The sequence below is a fragment of the Euphorbia lathyris genome, chromosome 2 (assembly GCF_963576675.1).
Source record: "Euphorbia lathyris chromosome 2, ddEupLath1.1, whole genome shotgun sequence".
Taxonomy (NCBI): domain Eukaryota; kingdom Viridiplantae; phylum Streptophyta; class Magnoliopsida; order Malpighiales; family Euphorbiaceae; genus Euphorbia; species Euphorbia lathyris.
In genome coordinates, this window is record NC_088911.1 from 22,408,239 (window position 1) to 22,423,373 (window position 15,135).

Genomic DNA, 15,135 nt, shown 5'->3' on the forward strand with positions numbered 1-15,135 from the left:
ATTTTTTTATGACAACAAATCAACATTGTCTTCCCATTCTATGTATCTATCTTTTTTGCTTTCTATACAAAAAAAAAAAAAAAAAAAAACAAAACAAAACAAAACAAAATTTAGGGGTTACAGAGGAATATCTTCAATACAAAGTAACTTGTGGGGAGTTTATATATAATTTATTAACAAAGATAAAAATTGGAAATTCAGAAAAAGCGATAATAGAAAATAAATAAATAAATTATTAATTAGTCCCAGTTACAAAACTTGGTCACTTGTTGTTAGGGATGACTGTACATGTGGGTACCCAACACTAGCCGACTCTAATAAGATTATTCGTATCCTATATAAAAGGGCATGAAACAAGTATAAGATCAAAACCATTATCCGTTAGGATAATGAGGCAAGTATAGAAATACCTTTAGAGTACCTGGTACCTGTCATAACTCTTTTATATATTAAAAAATATTATTGTTTTTTAGATATAAGATATAAGATTTCAACCCCAACCTTTTGTTTTTCAACCATTGATAAGCTACGTTACTCTTACTGATTAAAGTTCAATTTGTTCAATTTTTAGATGGATGATTTATTAAATTTATACTTTATTAAATTTGTAATATATTTTTTTTATTTATTGATTCTTAACGGATAAGAGTATCTGTGGATACTCGTGAATTAAATGGGACGGGTATGTGATGCAAAAGGTATACCCGTTAGAGTAATGGAACAGATACAGATAAATAAAAGTTAAAGAGGTAAGAGTTTGGAATTGGTACTATCTGCGGATACCATGTCCGTTGTCATACTCATAAATTGCAATACGTTCATGTCTTCCGTGTCTCTCGTATCAATAATTTAATATGAGTTTAAAATTTATAGTTAGGAATTATTTTCTAAAATTTTATAAAATAATTAACTTAAAGAAATATATTAATTATAAAATATTAATATTATAGTTTATTCGATTTCTCAGTTCGAAACTTGTTTTAGGTAGATCCTCTTTTAATTAAAATTTTACGTATATTCTAACTTGAAATCCAACCTAAGCAATTTGGAGCTTTTAACGATTCAAGTTAATCTTAATTGGTAAAAAATATTAATATTTTAGTGATTAAAATATAATATAAGATAAAATAATGTGATATGGCAAGCATATTGAGGATGAAGCACCTTTGACATGTGATCTGATTCCATTAAAATAGATGCTTAGAATTTTATGATATGATGATCAATCAGTACGTTTATTCCTATTATAATATTTGAGAGAATAATCTGATTTTAGTTTCAAAAAAAAAAGAGAGAATAATCTGATTTATATTCCACAAAACAAAGTACCCAAATTATGAGTATATCTACACCGCCCCGTATCAAATAGGATTCCTAAGTTCCTCCAATTTGATTTGTTCTCTCTTTTTCATAAATAATCCCATCATTTTGACTACTTATTACTATCTAATCCGGGAATGCGGACTAGTGATCTGGCTCCTTCGGGGATCAGCTCTGCGCGGGGATCGGTTCCTGTGGACACTTCGAAGATCAAGACAGTTAGTGGTTCAAGAGAGCTTAGTAATCAAATGTGAATGAGGTAGGAAATTAGTTACCCGATCTTTTCTTCTTCCTTTATTCTGGTATTTATAGCGGATTGAATTGGGCCCGTGGGCCTCCTGTTACCTTGGCCCATTCGTTGGTCGGACATCGTTGGGCCTTCCTGGACCTCGGCGATATTCCGAATCAAGTAGTCCCCCCCGGCGAGGCTAGCCGAGCATTGCATGCGAGGAGATGCGGATTTAATAGGTTTATTCTCGTCGTAACGAGTGGTGGACAGCTGGACGATAGGTGCTCGATTTCGTCATTGAGACCTTTCAGATTGATGCATGCGCTTGTGGTTTTTAGTGCGCAATTTATTGGCCCTTCAATAAATGCTCATGCACGCGCCGTAAAAAAGGCCTTGAATGTTGTGACTTGCCGCCTCCTCCGCCTTTACTTAAGTATAAAATACAGGGGGAGGCTCTACTTCTGCTTTATTTCGTCAAATTCTTCTCCCATTATGATTTTGGCCGTTGCTCTCTTCCTTTGGAGCCGCTCAAATTCTTCTGCTTTACTTCGTCGTTTGCTCGCACTTTCTGGGCACCGAGTATACTGATTTGGCGGCGCGCTTCTGAAGATTCTACACGACGCTTGCCGTAACCTTTTGAGGTTAGTCGAAACGCTTCTCTCTCCTATTTTTAGTTCTTGTCTAGTTTGTTTTCTTTCTGGGGAGGGGGAGTATGTCAGAGGGTTCTTCGCGGGGAGCCCTAAAGCGACTGCCTCTAGTGACACTGGGGGACTTTACACTCCGTGACGCTTCCCGAAAACGATCCGTAAAGCGAAAAAGACGAGTAGGGACGGCGGAGGAGGGCGGTGCTGCCACTGGAAAGAAAAGGAAAACCGTCGTGGTATGTGCGTCGCCCAGCGTTGAGCGCCCCCTTGGAGGGCCTGCCGCTGGTGTTCTTGAGGTAGTTGTGGTCGTACCCGAGGGAGTGATTACCGAAGAGCGATGTTAGACGAGGTGCCGCGGCCTAATCTCCCGGGCGGACCGGGGGGTGGACACCTCATGGCGACGTAAGCGGTGATTGGCGCCGAAAGCAACCAATCGTGGAATCAAGCTGCTCGGCAGGACCGGAGCTCGGAGATATGGAAGAGTCGCCACCCACGAATGGGAAAATGAACACCGATCCCTTGCGGGAGACCGGTGTGGGTTCGGGAAACTTAGGTACGAGCCGAGAAGGCTAGCTCCTTTCCGGAGAAAGGCTACTAGGCACCCCGACATCGCCCGGTTATGAACCACCGGCCTCCTACTCAGCATGTTAGGCGATAACGGACTAATCGTATACTTCTTTAAGTTTAAAATTCATTTGAAACCCTTTTCTTTCTCTTTTTTGAAACCGTTTTGAGCATATATTATTGAAAAGCCATATTAGTAAAGAATCACCCATTTATGTTATACATACACAAAGAGGGGGGAGAAAGAAGTGATTATTTACAACCGTATTTAAAAGTCATGTCGTGTGTTTATTCTACACTAACTTATTCCCCCAAAACGAGTTTATTTACATGGTTCGCACCTTAATCGCCGTTGGAACGATTTAGGTGCGTTTTAAAACCCCATTTGATGAAGTTTACCCGAATCGCCGTTGGAACGACTCGAGTGTTTGAAAACATTGAGATAAAAAAACCTTTGATAAGAAAACGTGGTTAAACATACAAGTCAATTTTATTTTGTACAAATCATTTAAGAAAACTATTCAAAACTCTATTATTTACAATGAAAACGATTTTAATTACAAGGCTCGCTTAATCCGTCGTTTGGAACGGACTAAGGTTTTAAAGCGTGATGTTTTAAGAAACGATTTGAAATGTCAAGAAAACACTATTTATTTACATTAAGAATCTCTAAAAAACCTTTAGTTTAAACAATTAAATTGAAAACCCTTTTTGTGATTTATTTTCCCCCTTTTTCCTTAATGGATTCTCTACTTATTATAATTACAATAATAAACATATTTGACCCAAAATTCACTCCCAAATAAAGCCCATTTGACACATGGACCCCTAAATGGTCCAAAGAATAAAGAAAATAATATAGGCATATATATATACATTCATTTAAAAATAATGATATACATATAACTTTAGAAAACCAAGTAAAGGATGCTACTCAATAGCTAAATATATAAATAATAATGAAAATGAAAGATACTAAATATATTTTTACCTTATTAAAAAAACATGTAAAATAATAAACGAAATTCATTGTTAATAAGAAAATTAACTCTATATCCCAAAATGACTATTGTAATATATAGAAAATGATTTTCCCAAATATACATTAAACATTAAAATGACTCCTAATTATCCTCTAAATGTCTACTAATTAATTACCTCAAAAACCCAAATAAATAATATTTTAAAATAAGACCCAATATAACTTAAATGAAATGAGAAGAAAAATCTATATATATATGTATATACTTTATTAAGTCTAATTAATTGAAAGTAATATATAGACACATTAAATAAATATATGTACAAAGTATTTAAAAATAACTTAAAAGTATATATTACATAACTATACATATATATATAAAGGACCAAAAGCTTAAAAGTTAAGAAACAGGGACCAAAACAGCATTTTTTACATTCCAGCAGATTTACCGACGGAAAATCCGTCGGTAAACAGCATTTAGTGATAGAAATGGAAAATTACAGCAGCACTCCAATATTTTCCAGATTCATTCAAAAGCTTTAAATTAAATCTAATTCAATCGTTTTTGATTTTCGAACTACCAAAAATGGATCATAGTCGAAAACGGAAGTTCCTAAACGACGTTTTTTTTATTTCAAATCATTATTTAGAAATTTCTTTTAAATTAAAAGCTTGTAATTACAACGTTTTCGATACCCGAACTACCTTTTTATCGGATCACGGTTCGTATTGGGATATCAAAACGAGGTTTTTTTATTTTAAAACAAAACCGAATTTTATTCAACACGAAATGGAAATTAAATAAATACGCTAATTAAATAAAATGTGACAACATAAATAAATAACTAAATAAATAAAAACTATAACATAAAAATAAATAGGAGAAGAAGATAAATAAAATAAAATAGAAGAGAGTCTAGTCCTCGGATAATACCTTAAATTCGGTATCTGACAGTCGAAGCCGATTGATTCCACGAACCACGATCTTCCGTTTTTAATGAAAATTTAGTAAAAATCGAACTTTAGGAAATTTGGAATTTTTGAGAAAAAAAAATATTTTTCTCAAAAAAATCCACTCTCTCTCTCTAAAAATGTTTAGAGTGAGAAAGCTCTCTCCAAAAATCCTCCTCCACTTTTTTGCATGGGGATCCGTGCCTTTTATAGGCAAACGGGTCCCCGGACCAATGGGCGACGTCCAAAGGAAATTGGGCGTCGCCCATTGGGGTTGGGCGGCCGCCCAACATTTGTTGGGCGATCGCCCAACGAGGTTGGGCGCCCGCGCCCAACCTTCGTCGGGCGTTCGCCCGACGTGGTTAGGCGCCCGCCCGATGACCCTCGGGGCGTGCCTCGCGCCGTTGGGCGTGCGCACCCCGCGGCCGCCGAGCGCGCGTTCCGCACCGTTGGATGCTCACACGTCGCGGCCGCCGAACGCGCGCCTCGCGTTACCGGGCGCGTGCGCTCAGCGGCCCACGAGAGCACGCACCGTGCCACCGGACCCGGGCATTGCTCGGACGTCGAGAGCGTGCCACTCGCGGTGCGTCGGACGGACGCCGAGCGCACGTCCCGTGCCGCCGATTTTCCTTCGCTTATTATTCTTTATATATTTTTTCAAAACTTCCGGAATCAATCGTTTCAACCGTCTTGTTTTCAGGTTTTCGTCACAGGTCCTCCGACTCGGTGTCTACAGTTGCCCCTACTTTTCTATTTTGACAGTGATGTGTGTGTTTCGAAAACGTTTTTTGCTAACGCAACACATGCAATGTAAAACATATAAAAGTAAAAGACACGTAAAGAGTAGGAGGGAGCATACCTGACCTTTGCGCTGCGCGCTCCGGTGTCGATCTTTGATTCCTTTAGGCTCTGCTTTGGGTTGCACCGTGCTGCCTCTGAACCGGCTGCTGGCGAATGTCCCCCTTTTCGACTCCGGCCCACATTGGCTGACTGCGATGAGAACGGCCCTAAAGCGATTTGGTCTACTGCTGTGGGGATGATGGCTCAATAGCTACCCTAGTCTACGATCTTAGGTAAAACGGCTCAAAAGCTACCCCAGTCTGCGACCGCGAGGATGATGGCTCAATAGCTACCCTAGTCTATGATTTTAGGTAAATATGGCTCAAAAGCAACTCCGGTCTGCGACCGTGAGTCAGATGGCTCAAAAGCAACTCCGGTCTGCGACCGTGAGTCAGATGGCTCAAAAGCAACTCCTGTTTGTGACCGTGAGTCAGATGGCTCAAAAGCAACTCCGATCTGCGATCGTGAGTTAGATGGCTCAAAAGAAACTCCGATCTACGACCGTGAGTCAGATGGCTCAAAAGCAACTCCGGTCTGCGACCGTGAGTCAGATGGCTCAAAAGCAACTCCGGTCTGCGACCGTGAGTCAGATGGCTCAAAAGCAACTCCGGTCTGCGATCGTGAGTCAGATGGCTCAAAAGCAACTCCGGTCTGCGACCGTGAGTCAGATGGCTCAAAAGCAACTCCGGTCTGCGATCGTGAGTCAGATGGCTCAAAAGCAACTCCGGTCTGCGACCGTGAGTTAGATGGCTCAAAAGCAACTCCGGTCTGCGACCGTGAGTCAGATGGCTCAAAAGCAACTCCGGTCTGCGACCGTGAGTCAGATGGCTCAAAAGCAACTCCGGTCTGCGACCGTGAGTCAGATGGCTCAAAAGCAACTCCGATCTGCGACCGTGAGTCAGATGGCTCAAAAGCAACTCCGGTCTGCGACCGTGAGTCAGATGGCTCAAAAGCAACTCCGGTCTGCGACCGTGAGTCAGATGGCTCAAAAGCAACTCCGGTCTGCGACCGTGAGTCAGATGGCTCAAAAGCAACTCCGGTCTGCGATCGTGAGTCAGATGGCTCAAAAGCAACTCCGGTCTGCGACCGTGAGTCAAATGGCTCAAAAGCAACTCCGGTCTGCGACCGTGAGTCAGATGGCTCAAAAGCGGGGATTTTTTCTGGATTTTCTTACGACACCGTTGTCTGTATCTTCTTACTGGAGCTATCATCTCGGAGGTTCAATGGGAATGTGTTTTAGTCTGAAATGATATAGACTAATGATCGTTTTTCTATTGACTGTCATCTGTATTTTGACTGGTGTCACTGTTCTATAAAAATTGACTGTTATTTGGAGTTCATATCTTGGCAATGTTGGTCGTTGTCTGGGAGAAATGCAGGCTGAAACGGACTGCAAATCGGAGGTCTGTGCACCTAGTAATTAATTATTTACTTTTTACCTTTATATCAAATCGTACTTTTTTCACTATTTACGGGAATGCCATTCCCTTTTCCTATATAAGGTGGTGGGGTTTCATTTCAACCCCACACCTTCTCTCTCTTCTTTCTCTCACTAGACTTCAATTTGGATTATTCTCGGGATGGATTTAGATGAATGGGATGACACTAGAGGCATGGACGAGGTTTACGTAAACCTGGATAGAGTGGATACCTTCCACGACCCTACGACGCATTTGAGCAGGACACGCTGCAACGAGGTAAGTAATTTCTCACTTTTATTTGATTCGAACTCTAGGCTTTAGCATTCCTATCCGAACATGATTTGCATGCTAACCCTTAGACTGCCTTAGAGGACTTTAGCTAGAAAACGTGAATTCCTTTATTCACTAGTAACACTTGTTTATTTTTGTAAGAATGTGCGCTATATGCATGTGAATAGTGACACTACAAATTTATGCATGCTAACGGTACAAACAACGTGAATAGTGAAGACGTGAATAGTGCACGAGAATAGTAAAAACGTGAATAGTAAAAACTTAGCTAATGCACGTGAATAGTAAAAACGTGAATAGTGCACGTGAATAGTGCATGTGAATAGTAAAAACTTAACTAATGCATGTGAATAGTAAAAACGTGAATAGTGCACGTGAATAGTAAAAACTTAACTACTGCACGTGAATAGTAAAAACTTAGCTAATGCACGTGAATAGTAAAAACTTAACTAATGCACGTAAATAGTAAAACCTAATCTATGCTCCTCGTCCCCGCAGATGAGGGTGGATTAAAGAATTGACTAAACCCTACGTGAATGACCCTACAGGAGAGATTTTTACAGAAAATTGGTCCTAACTAACTGGATGCCTCTATGAAAGAATACCTAGTCTTAACGCGTTCTTATCAATTGCATGCTTTAGGAGCTGTATTTAAATTTTCTTGTCTTGTTCTTTTTAGTTCATTGAGATTTCGGGGACCACCGCCGAGATTCACTCGTGGTACGATAGGCTAGGTGCCGCGGCGAGAGCCCGCGTGCGTGAGTTGGGCTTCGAGCCTTTTATTGCAGCGTTGCCCCGCACCAACGGGGTATGCGATCGTTTCGGCCTACGGGCCTTATGTGAGCGGTGGGTTGACTCGACCCACACCTTCCACCTTTCTTTTGGGGAGATGACCATCTCGCCCAGAGATTTCTCACTGCTGACAGGGTTGCGAGGGAGAAACACTCCCGTCCCTTTCCATTTCGATATGATGCGACCACGGGTCGACCTTGCTAGGCTCGCTGCCTTGATTGGACTGGGGGTTCGTCTTTGCGCCAAATCTACTCCAGCGAAGTTTATTTCCACCGCGAGCCTCTTGAGTCGGCGAGATTTCTGCGAGACAGATGATACCGACTTGGCGGTTCGCAGCTTCTTAGTGTATACCCTGAGTGAGACGATTTTCCGCACGAAGGGTGGAAAGGTACATGCGGGTCTCATTCAGGCACTCAGCGATTTGGATGCAGCGGCTTCCTACGATTGGGCGGGGGCAGGCTTAGCCTTTCTCTACAAGTTTTTGGATCTGACTTGCCGGAAGCGCAAGGATTTCGGTGGTTACACCTTTGCTCTGCTGGTACGTGACGCCTTCTTGACTTGCCCGTCTTATCTTCTTCGCGTTTTTCACACTCCTAGTCCTTGTTTTTACCGCAGGTGTGGGCGTATGAGAGGCACATCCTTCCCAGCCGGTCTCGATCTCGACCGAGCGTACTGAGGCCGCCTTTCATGACTCGATGGAGGGATTTTGACTTGAGCGCCGAAAGGAGTCGGACGGTGCCACGGCTCCTAGATTGGATCGACTCGCTGACCCTCACACAGGTAGATTTTGCCTAATCATGCTCGGTTTTTGTTTGAGTCTTTCTGACTTTCTCTTTTTGCATTTTTTAGATTAAGTTCAGGTGGGACGACCTCGACTTCGGCCCCGATTATACATATGTATCGATGATCCAGGAGCAGCAGTGTGTGCTCACCGGCCCCTGCGTGCGGGCATGGTATTTAGGGGATCGAGGCATCACTGGAGTTAGGGACGCTCACTGGACACCGGGTGAGATCCCCGTCTCTATGTTCACGGTGCGGACCATGCCCTTATCGACCGTTCGTCGGGACTTGACCCGTCGGTTTGTTGGTAGAGCGGTGTGGATTCACGCCGGGGGCCGTGAGCCTTACTTATATACTCTGCTGAGTGCGAGGGATGCCCCGGCGGCAGCGATGGAGGTGGATCCGGTGGCAGATGTATTTTCGAGGGAGGCTGTCGCGGCAGTCTTCGGTCAGGAGGAGGTCCCGGTAAGTGGTTCCACCCCCTTCTTATGTTACCTTTCATTCATGAGATGTTTAGGGGTTTTTATTGTGTTTTTTTTTTTTTTGCAGGAGGGGTCCTGGAGGAGTGCCCATTTATCTGATTTCTTTGACGGTACTCGAGCTCAGACGCCTGTGTGCGAGCAGCCCTACTACGTCGGCGAGTCCTCCAGCGCTGCCCGACCGGAGAGGTCTTCCCTAGGCGTGCCCCTACCAGACTACGGGAGAGATTATGCCACGATTTGCTATGACGAGTCCGAGGCAGCTTATGCGGGATTCGAGGCGGCTCCTCCTATCTTCTCCTCGAGGGTCCCATTTGATCCCTCAGACGCTTCTCTGACCACGAGGGAGACTTGTACGGATTACGTGGGGCTGTCTGGTTACCTACGAGATCGCCTCAGCTTGCGCTGCACCGATCACCTGGTATGTATCATTACTTTACTTTAGTGTAGTGGAATGTATGCATGTATGTATGATTTATGTTTTTGGCCTATGCTGCTTTTTATCTGTTCTTTTTTTCTTTTTCTGTAGAGTGATCTGCATGCTCACGAGCGGAGGCAGAGCGAGTTGGTGTGGGAGGCCGACGCCCGGGTTGGTCAGGTGTATCAGGAGAGAAATGATCACTGGTCAGGGATGATGCGACGGGAGACTGAGGGTCGCCTTGCCGTCGAGGAGAGGGTGCGTGATGAGTCGATCAGGCGCCTTGCTGCAGAGGAGAGAGCACGAGCTGCTGATGAGAGAGCACGCGCCTCTGATGAGAGAGCGCGAGTTTCTGATGAGAGAGCGCGTGCTGCCGAGGAGGCACTATCTGCGGAGCGGGCATCACACCTGAGAGATTTTGAGGACTATTGGGACTTCCCTCCGTATTAGGCTCGTTATATATTGCTTTGTAGCTTTCATTATTGCTTTGTAGCTTTCATTATTGCTTTGTAGCTTTTATTAGAGTTTCCCCGATGTATAGCTGATGTATAGGGAGTGGGGTGGATAGTAGGTAGGCTTTTTGTGAAAGGTAGGATAGGAAATGTATAACTCGCGATTCATATTACCATGCATTCAGTAGATTATGATGATTCCAATCATTCTCGTCAAATATATTCATGCCTTTATTTATTTACAAACAACAGAAATACTTGGTCTCTTATACATTGTTTTTGTAATTGCTCAAGTCCTAACTATTGTTACCAGGACCCGCCTTTCGGTTTTCGGATCCCGGCGATTTTTCTCCTCTCCTTTTACTATCCCGGAATTTTTAAATGAGTGCCCTTTCGGGTTTTCACCCATTGGGATTTCCCTTATTGTTGCATAGGTCGCCCTTTGCGGGTTTTCAACCTATCGGGAATTTTTCTTTATTTTTCTTTTTTTTTACGAAAAGTATTTCTTAAGCCTATCCAGGTTGGTAAGTTCGGAGAATTCCATGCCGTCCATTGTGGTTAACTTCACCGCTCCTTTGCTTAGTATCTTCTTCACGACGAATGGTCCTTCCCAGTTAGGCCTGAACTTCCCCCTCGGGTCGGTGTGCGTCACACGGATCTGTTTCAGCACCAAATCTCCTTCTTTGATAGGACTGGTCTTGACCTTTTTATTGAAAGCCCGAGCCATCCTTCTTTGATATAACTGTACATGGTAAAACGCTTCCATCCTTTTTTCGTCAACTAGAGCCAACTGCTCACATCGCTTCTTCGTCCATTCCGCCTCGGGAATTTCTGCCTCCACTGCGATTCTCAACGATCGCTTTTCGATCTCAATCGGCAAGACTGCTTCTGTTCCATACACCAAAGAGAATGGCGTTGCCCCAGTTGAGGTTCTAATTGTCGTGCGATAAGCCCATAATACGAGTGGGAGCTGCTCATGCCAATTCCGATGTGATTCCACCGTTTTTACGAGAATCCTCTTAAGGTTCTTATTAGCTGCTTCTACTGCTCCATTAGCCTGTGGACGGTATGGAGAAGACCTGTGATGTTCAATGCCATATTCTCGGAAAAGATTTCTTACTTCCCCCTGAAACTGGACCCCATTATCCGTAATCATGTGATGAGGCACTCCGAACCTGGTGATCAAGTGTTTTTCAATGAACTTTCTCATCTGCTTGGATCCCAGTTTGCTAAACGACTCTGCTTCTACCCATTTGGTGAAATAATCGATGGCGACTGCAATAAACTTATGTCCATTTGAAGCGTTAGGCCTTACTTCGCTGATGATGTCAATGCCCCAAGCAGCGAATGGCCAAATAGGTGCTAGCACATGTAGTTCCATGGCCGGAAGATGACTGCAATCACCGTGGATTTGACAATCATGGCATTTCTTTGCATACTCGTTACAATCTCTTTCCATGGTGAGCCAGTAGAAGCCTTGCCTTATGATTTTCTTTGCTAACACCGCTCCTCCCATATGGGCCCCGCAAATTCCTGAATGCACCGATTCCATCGCCTCGCGGGCTTCTCCCGCATCTAAGCACCTTAGCTGTAACCCATCGATGTGCCTTTTGTAAAGTAAGTCGTCGTGGATGACGAACTGACGAGCTAACCTTCTAATCACAGCTTGATCCCTAGGTTCTGACTCTGCCGGATATGTTCCATTTTTCATGAAGTTCACGATATCGAAATACCACGGTTTTTCATCTGTCCCTAATAACATTACGTCCTCGTAGCATGGTTTGTGAGATCTTCTCAATACCAACGGTTTCGAAGCAAGGTTCCGGGGATTGTCCCAAACTGACACCAAAGTGGCCAAGGCATCCGCCGCCTGGTTCTGTGCTCGAGGAATATGATAGAAACGGCATTCTTTGAATCTTTGTGCCAACCCTTCTAGCTGATCGAGGTACGGACGTAGTCTTTCTTCTCTTACCTCCCAGTTTCCTTGTGCCTGTTCGATGATCAACTTTGAGTCACCCCAAATTTCGACATATGATGCTCCCAGTGCCGCTAATGACTCTAAACCATAAATGCACGCTTCATATTCGGCCATATTATTAGTGAGAGGGAAGGATAACTTCTTGGCCATCGGGATCCTTTCTCCTTCCGGTGAGGTAAGTAGTACTCCTACTCCGGTTCCATTCGAATTAACTGCTCCTCGAAGAACATTTTCCACGGTATAACTTCGATTGCGTTCAAGTGCTCATCGAGGAAATCATAGCTTATCTCTTCTTCCTCTGCATTCAAGGGTTGGTTGGCCAGAAATTCTGCCACGGCCCTCCCTTTGATAACCTTCTTCGTCACATATTCAATGTCAAAATCGGACAAAAGCAACAACCATCTGGCTAACTTCCCCGTTAAGGATGGAGTTCGGTATAGATACTTCACGGGGTCCATCCGAGAAATAATGATCACTTTATACGATTGGAAATAGTGCCGCAGTTTCTTTGTCAACCATACTACTGCCACACATGTCTTTTCGATCATGTTGTACTTGAGCTCGTACTCCAGGAATTTCTTACTCAAATAATACACCGCGTGCTCCACACCGGTGTCTCCCTCTTGAGCCAACATTGCCCCAATAGATCACTCCTCAATTGCTACATAGAGGAGAAGCGGCTTTCCCAGTTTAGGCGGTCTCAGCACTGGCGGATTAGACAAATAATTCCGGACGCTCTCCAGAGCTTGTTGACACTTATCATTCCAAGATGGTGGGTTGGTCTTTCCTTAACAACTTAAAGATTGGCTCGCAGATTGCGGTGAGTCTCGCTATGAACCGACTGATATATTGAACCTGCCTCAGAAACCCTCTCACTTCTTTCTCATTTTTCGGCGCCGGCATCTCCTGTATAGCCTTCACTTTATCAGGATCCACCTCGATTCCCTTATTTCCGATTACATAGCCTAAGATTTTCCCCGACGAAACACCGAAAAAGCACTTCTTCGGGTTTAACCTTAGCTTGAATTCTGCAATTCGGGCCAAAAACTTCTCGAGCGCGGCAAAATGCCCTTCTCTTGTCTCTGATTTGACCATCATATCGTCCACATAGACTTCTACCTCCTTGTGTATCATATCATGGAACAGTGCTGTGGCCATTCTCTGATAAGTTGCCCCGGCATTTTTCAACCCAAACGGCATTACTCCGTAACAGTATGTCCCCCACTCAGTTGTGAACGAGGTTTTTGCTTTGTGCTTTTCGGCCATCTGAACTTGCATGTAGCCCATGAAACCATCCACATTCGTGTGTAATACACTTGACGCTGCACTGTCGATCAATACGTCGATATGAGGCAATGCGAACTCATCCTTGAGGCATGCCTTGTTAAGATCTCTGTAATCGACGCACATCCTCACTTTGCCGTCCTTCTTCGCAATTGGTACCACATTTGCGACCCAAGGGGGATAGTCGATCACTTCGATGAATCCTGCTTCTAACTGCTTCTTCACCTCCTCCCTGATCTTATCTGCCCATTCTGGTCTCATACGTCGGAGCTTCTGCTTTACGGGCTTTGCTTCGGGGTAAGTTGGAATGCGGTGAGTTACGATAGATTGATCAATTCCCGGCATGTCTTCGTATGTCCATGCGAATACAATTTCGTATTTTTTAATTATTCTCTCGAATTCTTTTCTCTCTTCAATAGTTAATGCTTGAGCAATTTGTATAAGTTTGGGATTTTCATCCGTACCAAGATTGAAAGTTGATATTTCTATCGTATTGATTTCAAATGTAGGCATGTTATATGAATGAGAATGCATGGAATGATCATGATCGACATCAAGCAAGTAAGAAAAATCAGAATTCATTTCATTGATAGCATGGGTGATTACATCATCTGATTCAGACAAAGCAGTAATACAATTTTCATCATCAGGGTTCTCGGGCTCCTCATGAACCTTGGAGGTACTGGGCTCGTCCACCGCTCCCGCAGTTGCTTCAATGGTGATGACTTGCTCCTCGGCATTCAAGTCTAGCACCATAATCTCCTCGACAAAGCAGCTCGCCTTTTCTTTGCCCCAGTCGGCAACATCATTGAAGATTTCAAACCCCGGTAGAATCTTCCCTTCTGTGCTAGTCCATGCCTCGGGGGTCCCTGAGTACGCCTTTCCATGCCCCTCGTTCACGAAGTACTTCCTTAGGCCCACTTTTCCTTCACCACTCACATTGGGCAGACCTCCCTGCTCATATCCCAAACCCCTCCGGGTTTTCTGACTCTTAAAGTCCGGAAATTCTGGCAACCCCTGATGGTGTGCTCCTAAACCCATTCCTAGGATGAAACCTCCCTTCATCATCTTCACCACATCGGTGGTCATGCTGGACTCATAAATCCCGGAGACTTGGAATCCGGAGAAAAGTTGAGGCTCAATTCCCAATGCTGCCACCGAGCTCAATTTCTCAGCTCTAATTGTCACTATCTCCTCCCCGAAGGGGAATTTAATCATTTGGTGGAGCGTGGAGGGCACACCTCCCAACTTATGGAACCAAAGGCGTCCCAACAGTACGGCAAAGGTTACCGGGATATCCAGCACCGTGAACTCAGTTTCTTCTTCATGCGGCCCCACTTTCAACTTGGCCTTAAAGACTCCTTCAATATGCCTACAGCTATCGTCATATGCTCTAATCACAGTTTCAGAAGCTGTCAAATCTCCTCTCTCCACTCCTAACTTCGACAAGAGTTTCAACGGGCAAACATTAATGGCCGATCCATCATCGACCATCACACAGCTAGTCTTCTTTCCGTTGATTTCCGCTCGGATGTACAAAGGCTTATTGTGAGCCTTCCCCTCTTCTGGGAGATCCTCGTCAGTAAATGTGATTTCAGCCTTCTTTCGGGCCATAATTGCTCCCACTAGCGCTACCGGCTCAGTATCGGTGGAAATAACCAGATTCTGCAACTCTTTCATCAGGTTCTCACGATGGTACTTAGAATGGCA

At 43.9% G+C, this 15,135-nt stretch overlaps 1 protein-coding gene across 1 annotated transcript; it reads left to right on the plus strand.

The window, feature by feature from the left end:
* Positions 1-8,922: 8,922 nt before the first annotated feature.
* Positions 8,923-10,251, plus strand: LOC136217002 (uncharacterized). The gene is made up of 3 exons (XM_066003560.1): positions 8,923-9,279; positions 9,364-9,714; positions 9,823-10,251. Exons 1-3 carry the CDS (start codon positions 8,938-8,940, stop codon positions 10,159-10,161), a joined length of 1,032 nt encoding a protein of 343 aa, XP_065859632.1. The 5' UTR covers positions 8,923-8,937; the 3' UTR covers positions 10,162-10,251.
* The last annotated feature ends 4,884 nt before the right edge of the window (positions 10,252-15,135 follow it).

What these genes read in the sequence shown, in the direction of transcription:
- LOC136217002 (XM_066003560.1), top strand. Translation starts at nt 8,938, where the DNA reads ATGATCCAGGAGCAGCAGTGTGTGCTCACCGGCCCCTGCGTGCGGGCA. An exon ending in TCGGTCAGGAGGAGGTCCCG is followed by an intron (nt 9,280 to 9,363) that starts GTAAGTGGTTCC and finishes TTTTTTTTGCAG; the next exon opens with GAGGGGTCCTGGAGGAGTGC. An exon ending in TGCGCTGCACCGATCACCTG is followed by an intron (nt 9,715 to 9,822) that starts GTATGTATCATT and finishes CTTTTTCTGTAG; the next exon opens with AGTGATCTGCATGCTCACGA.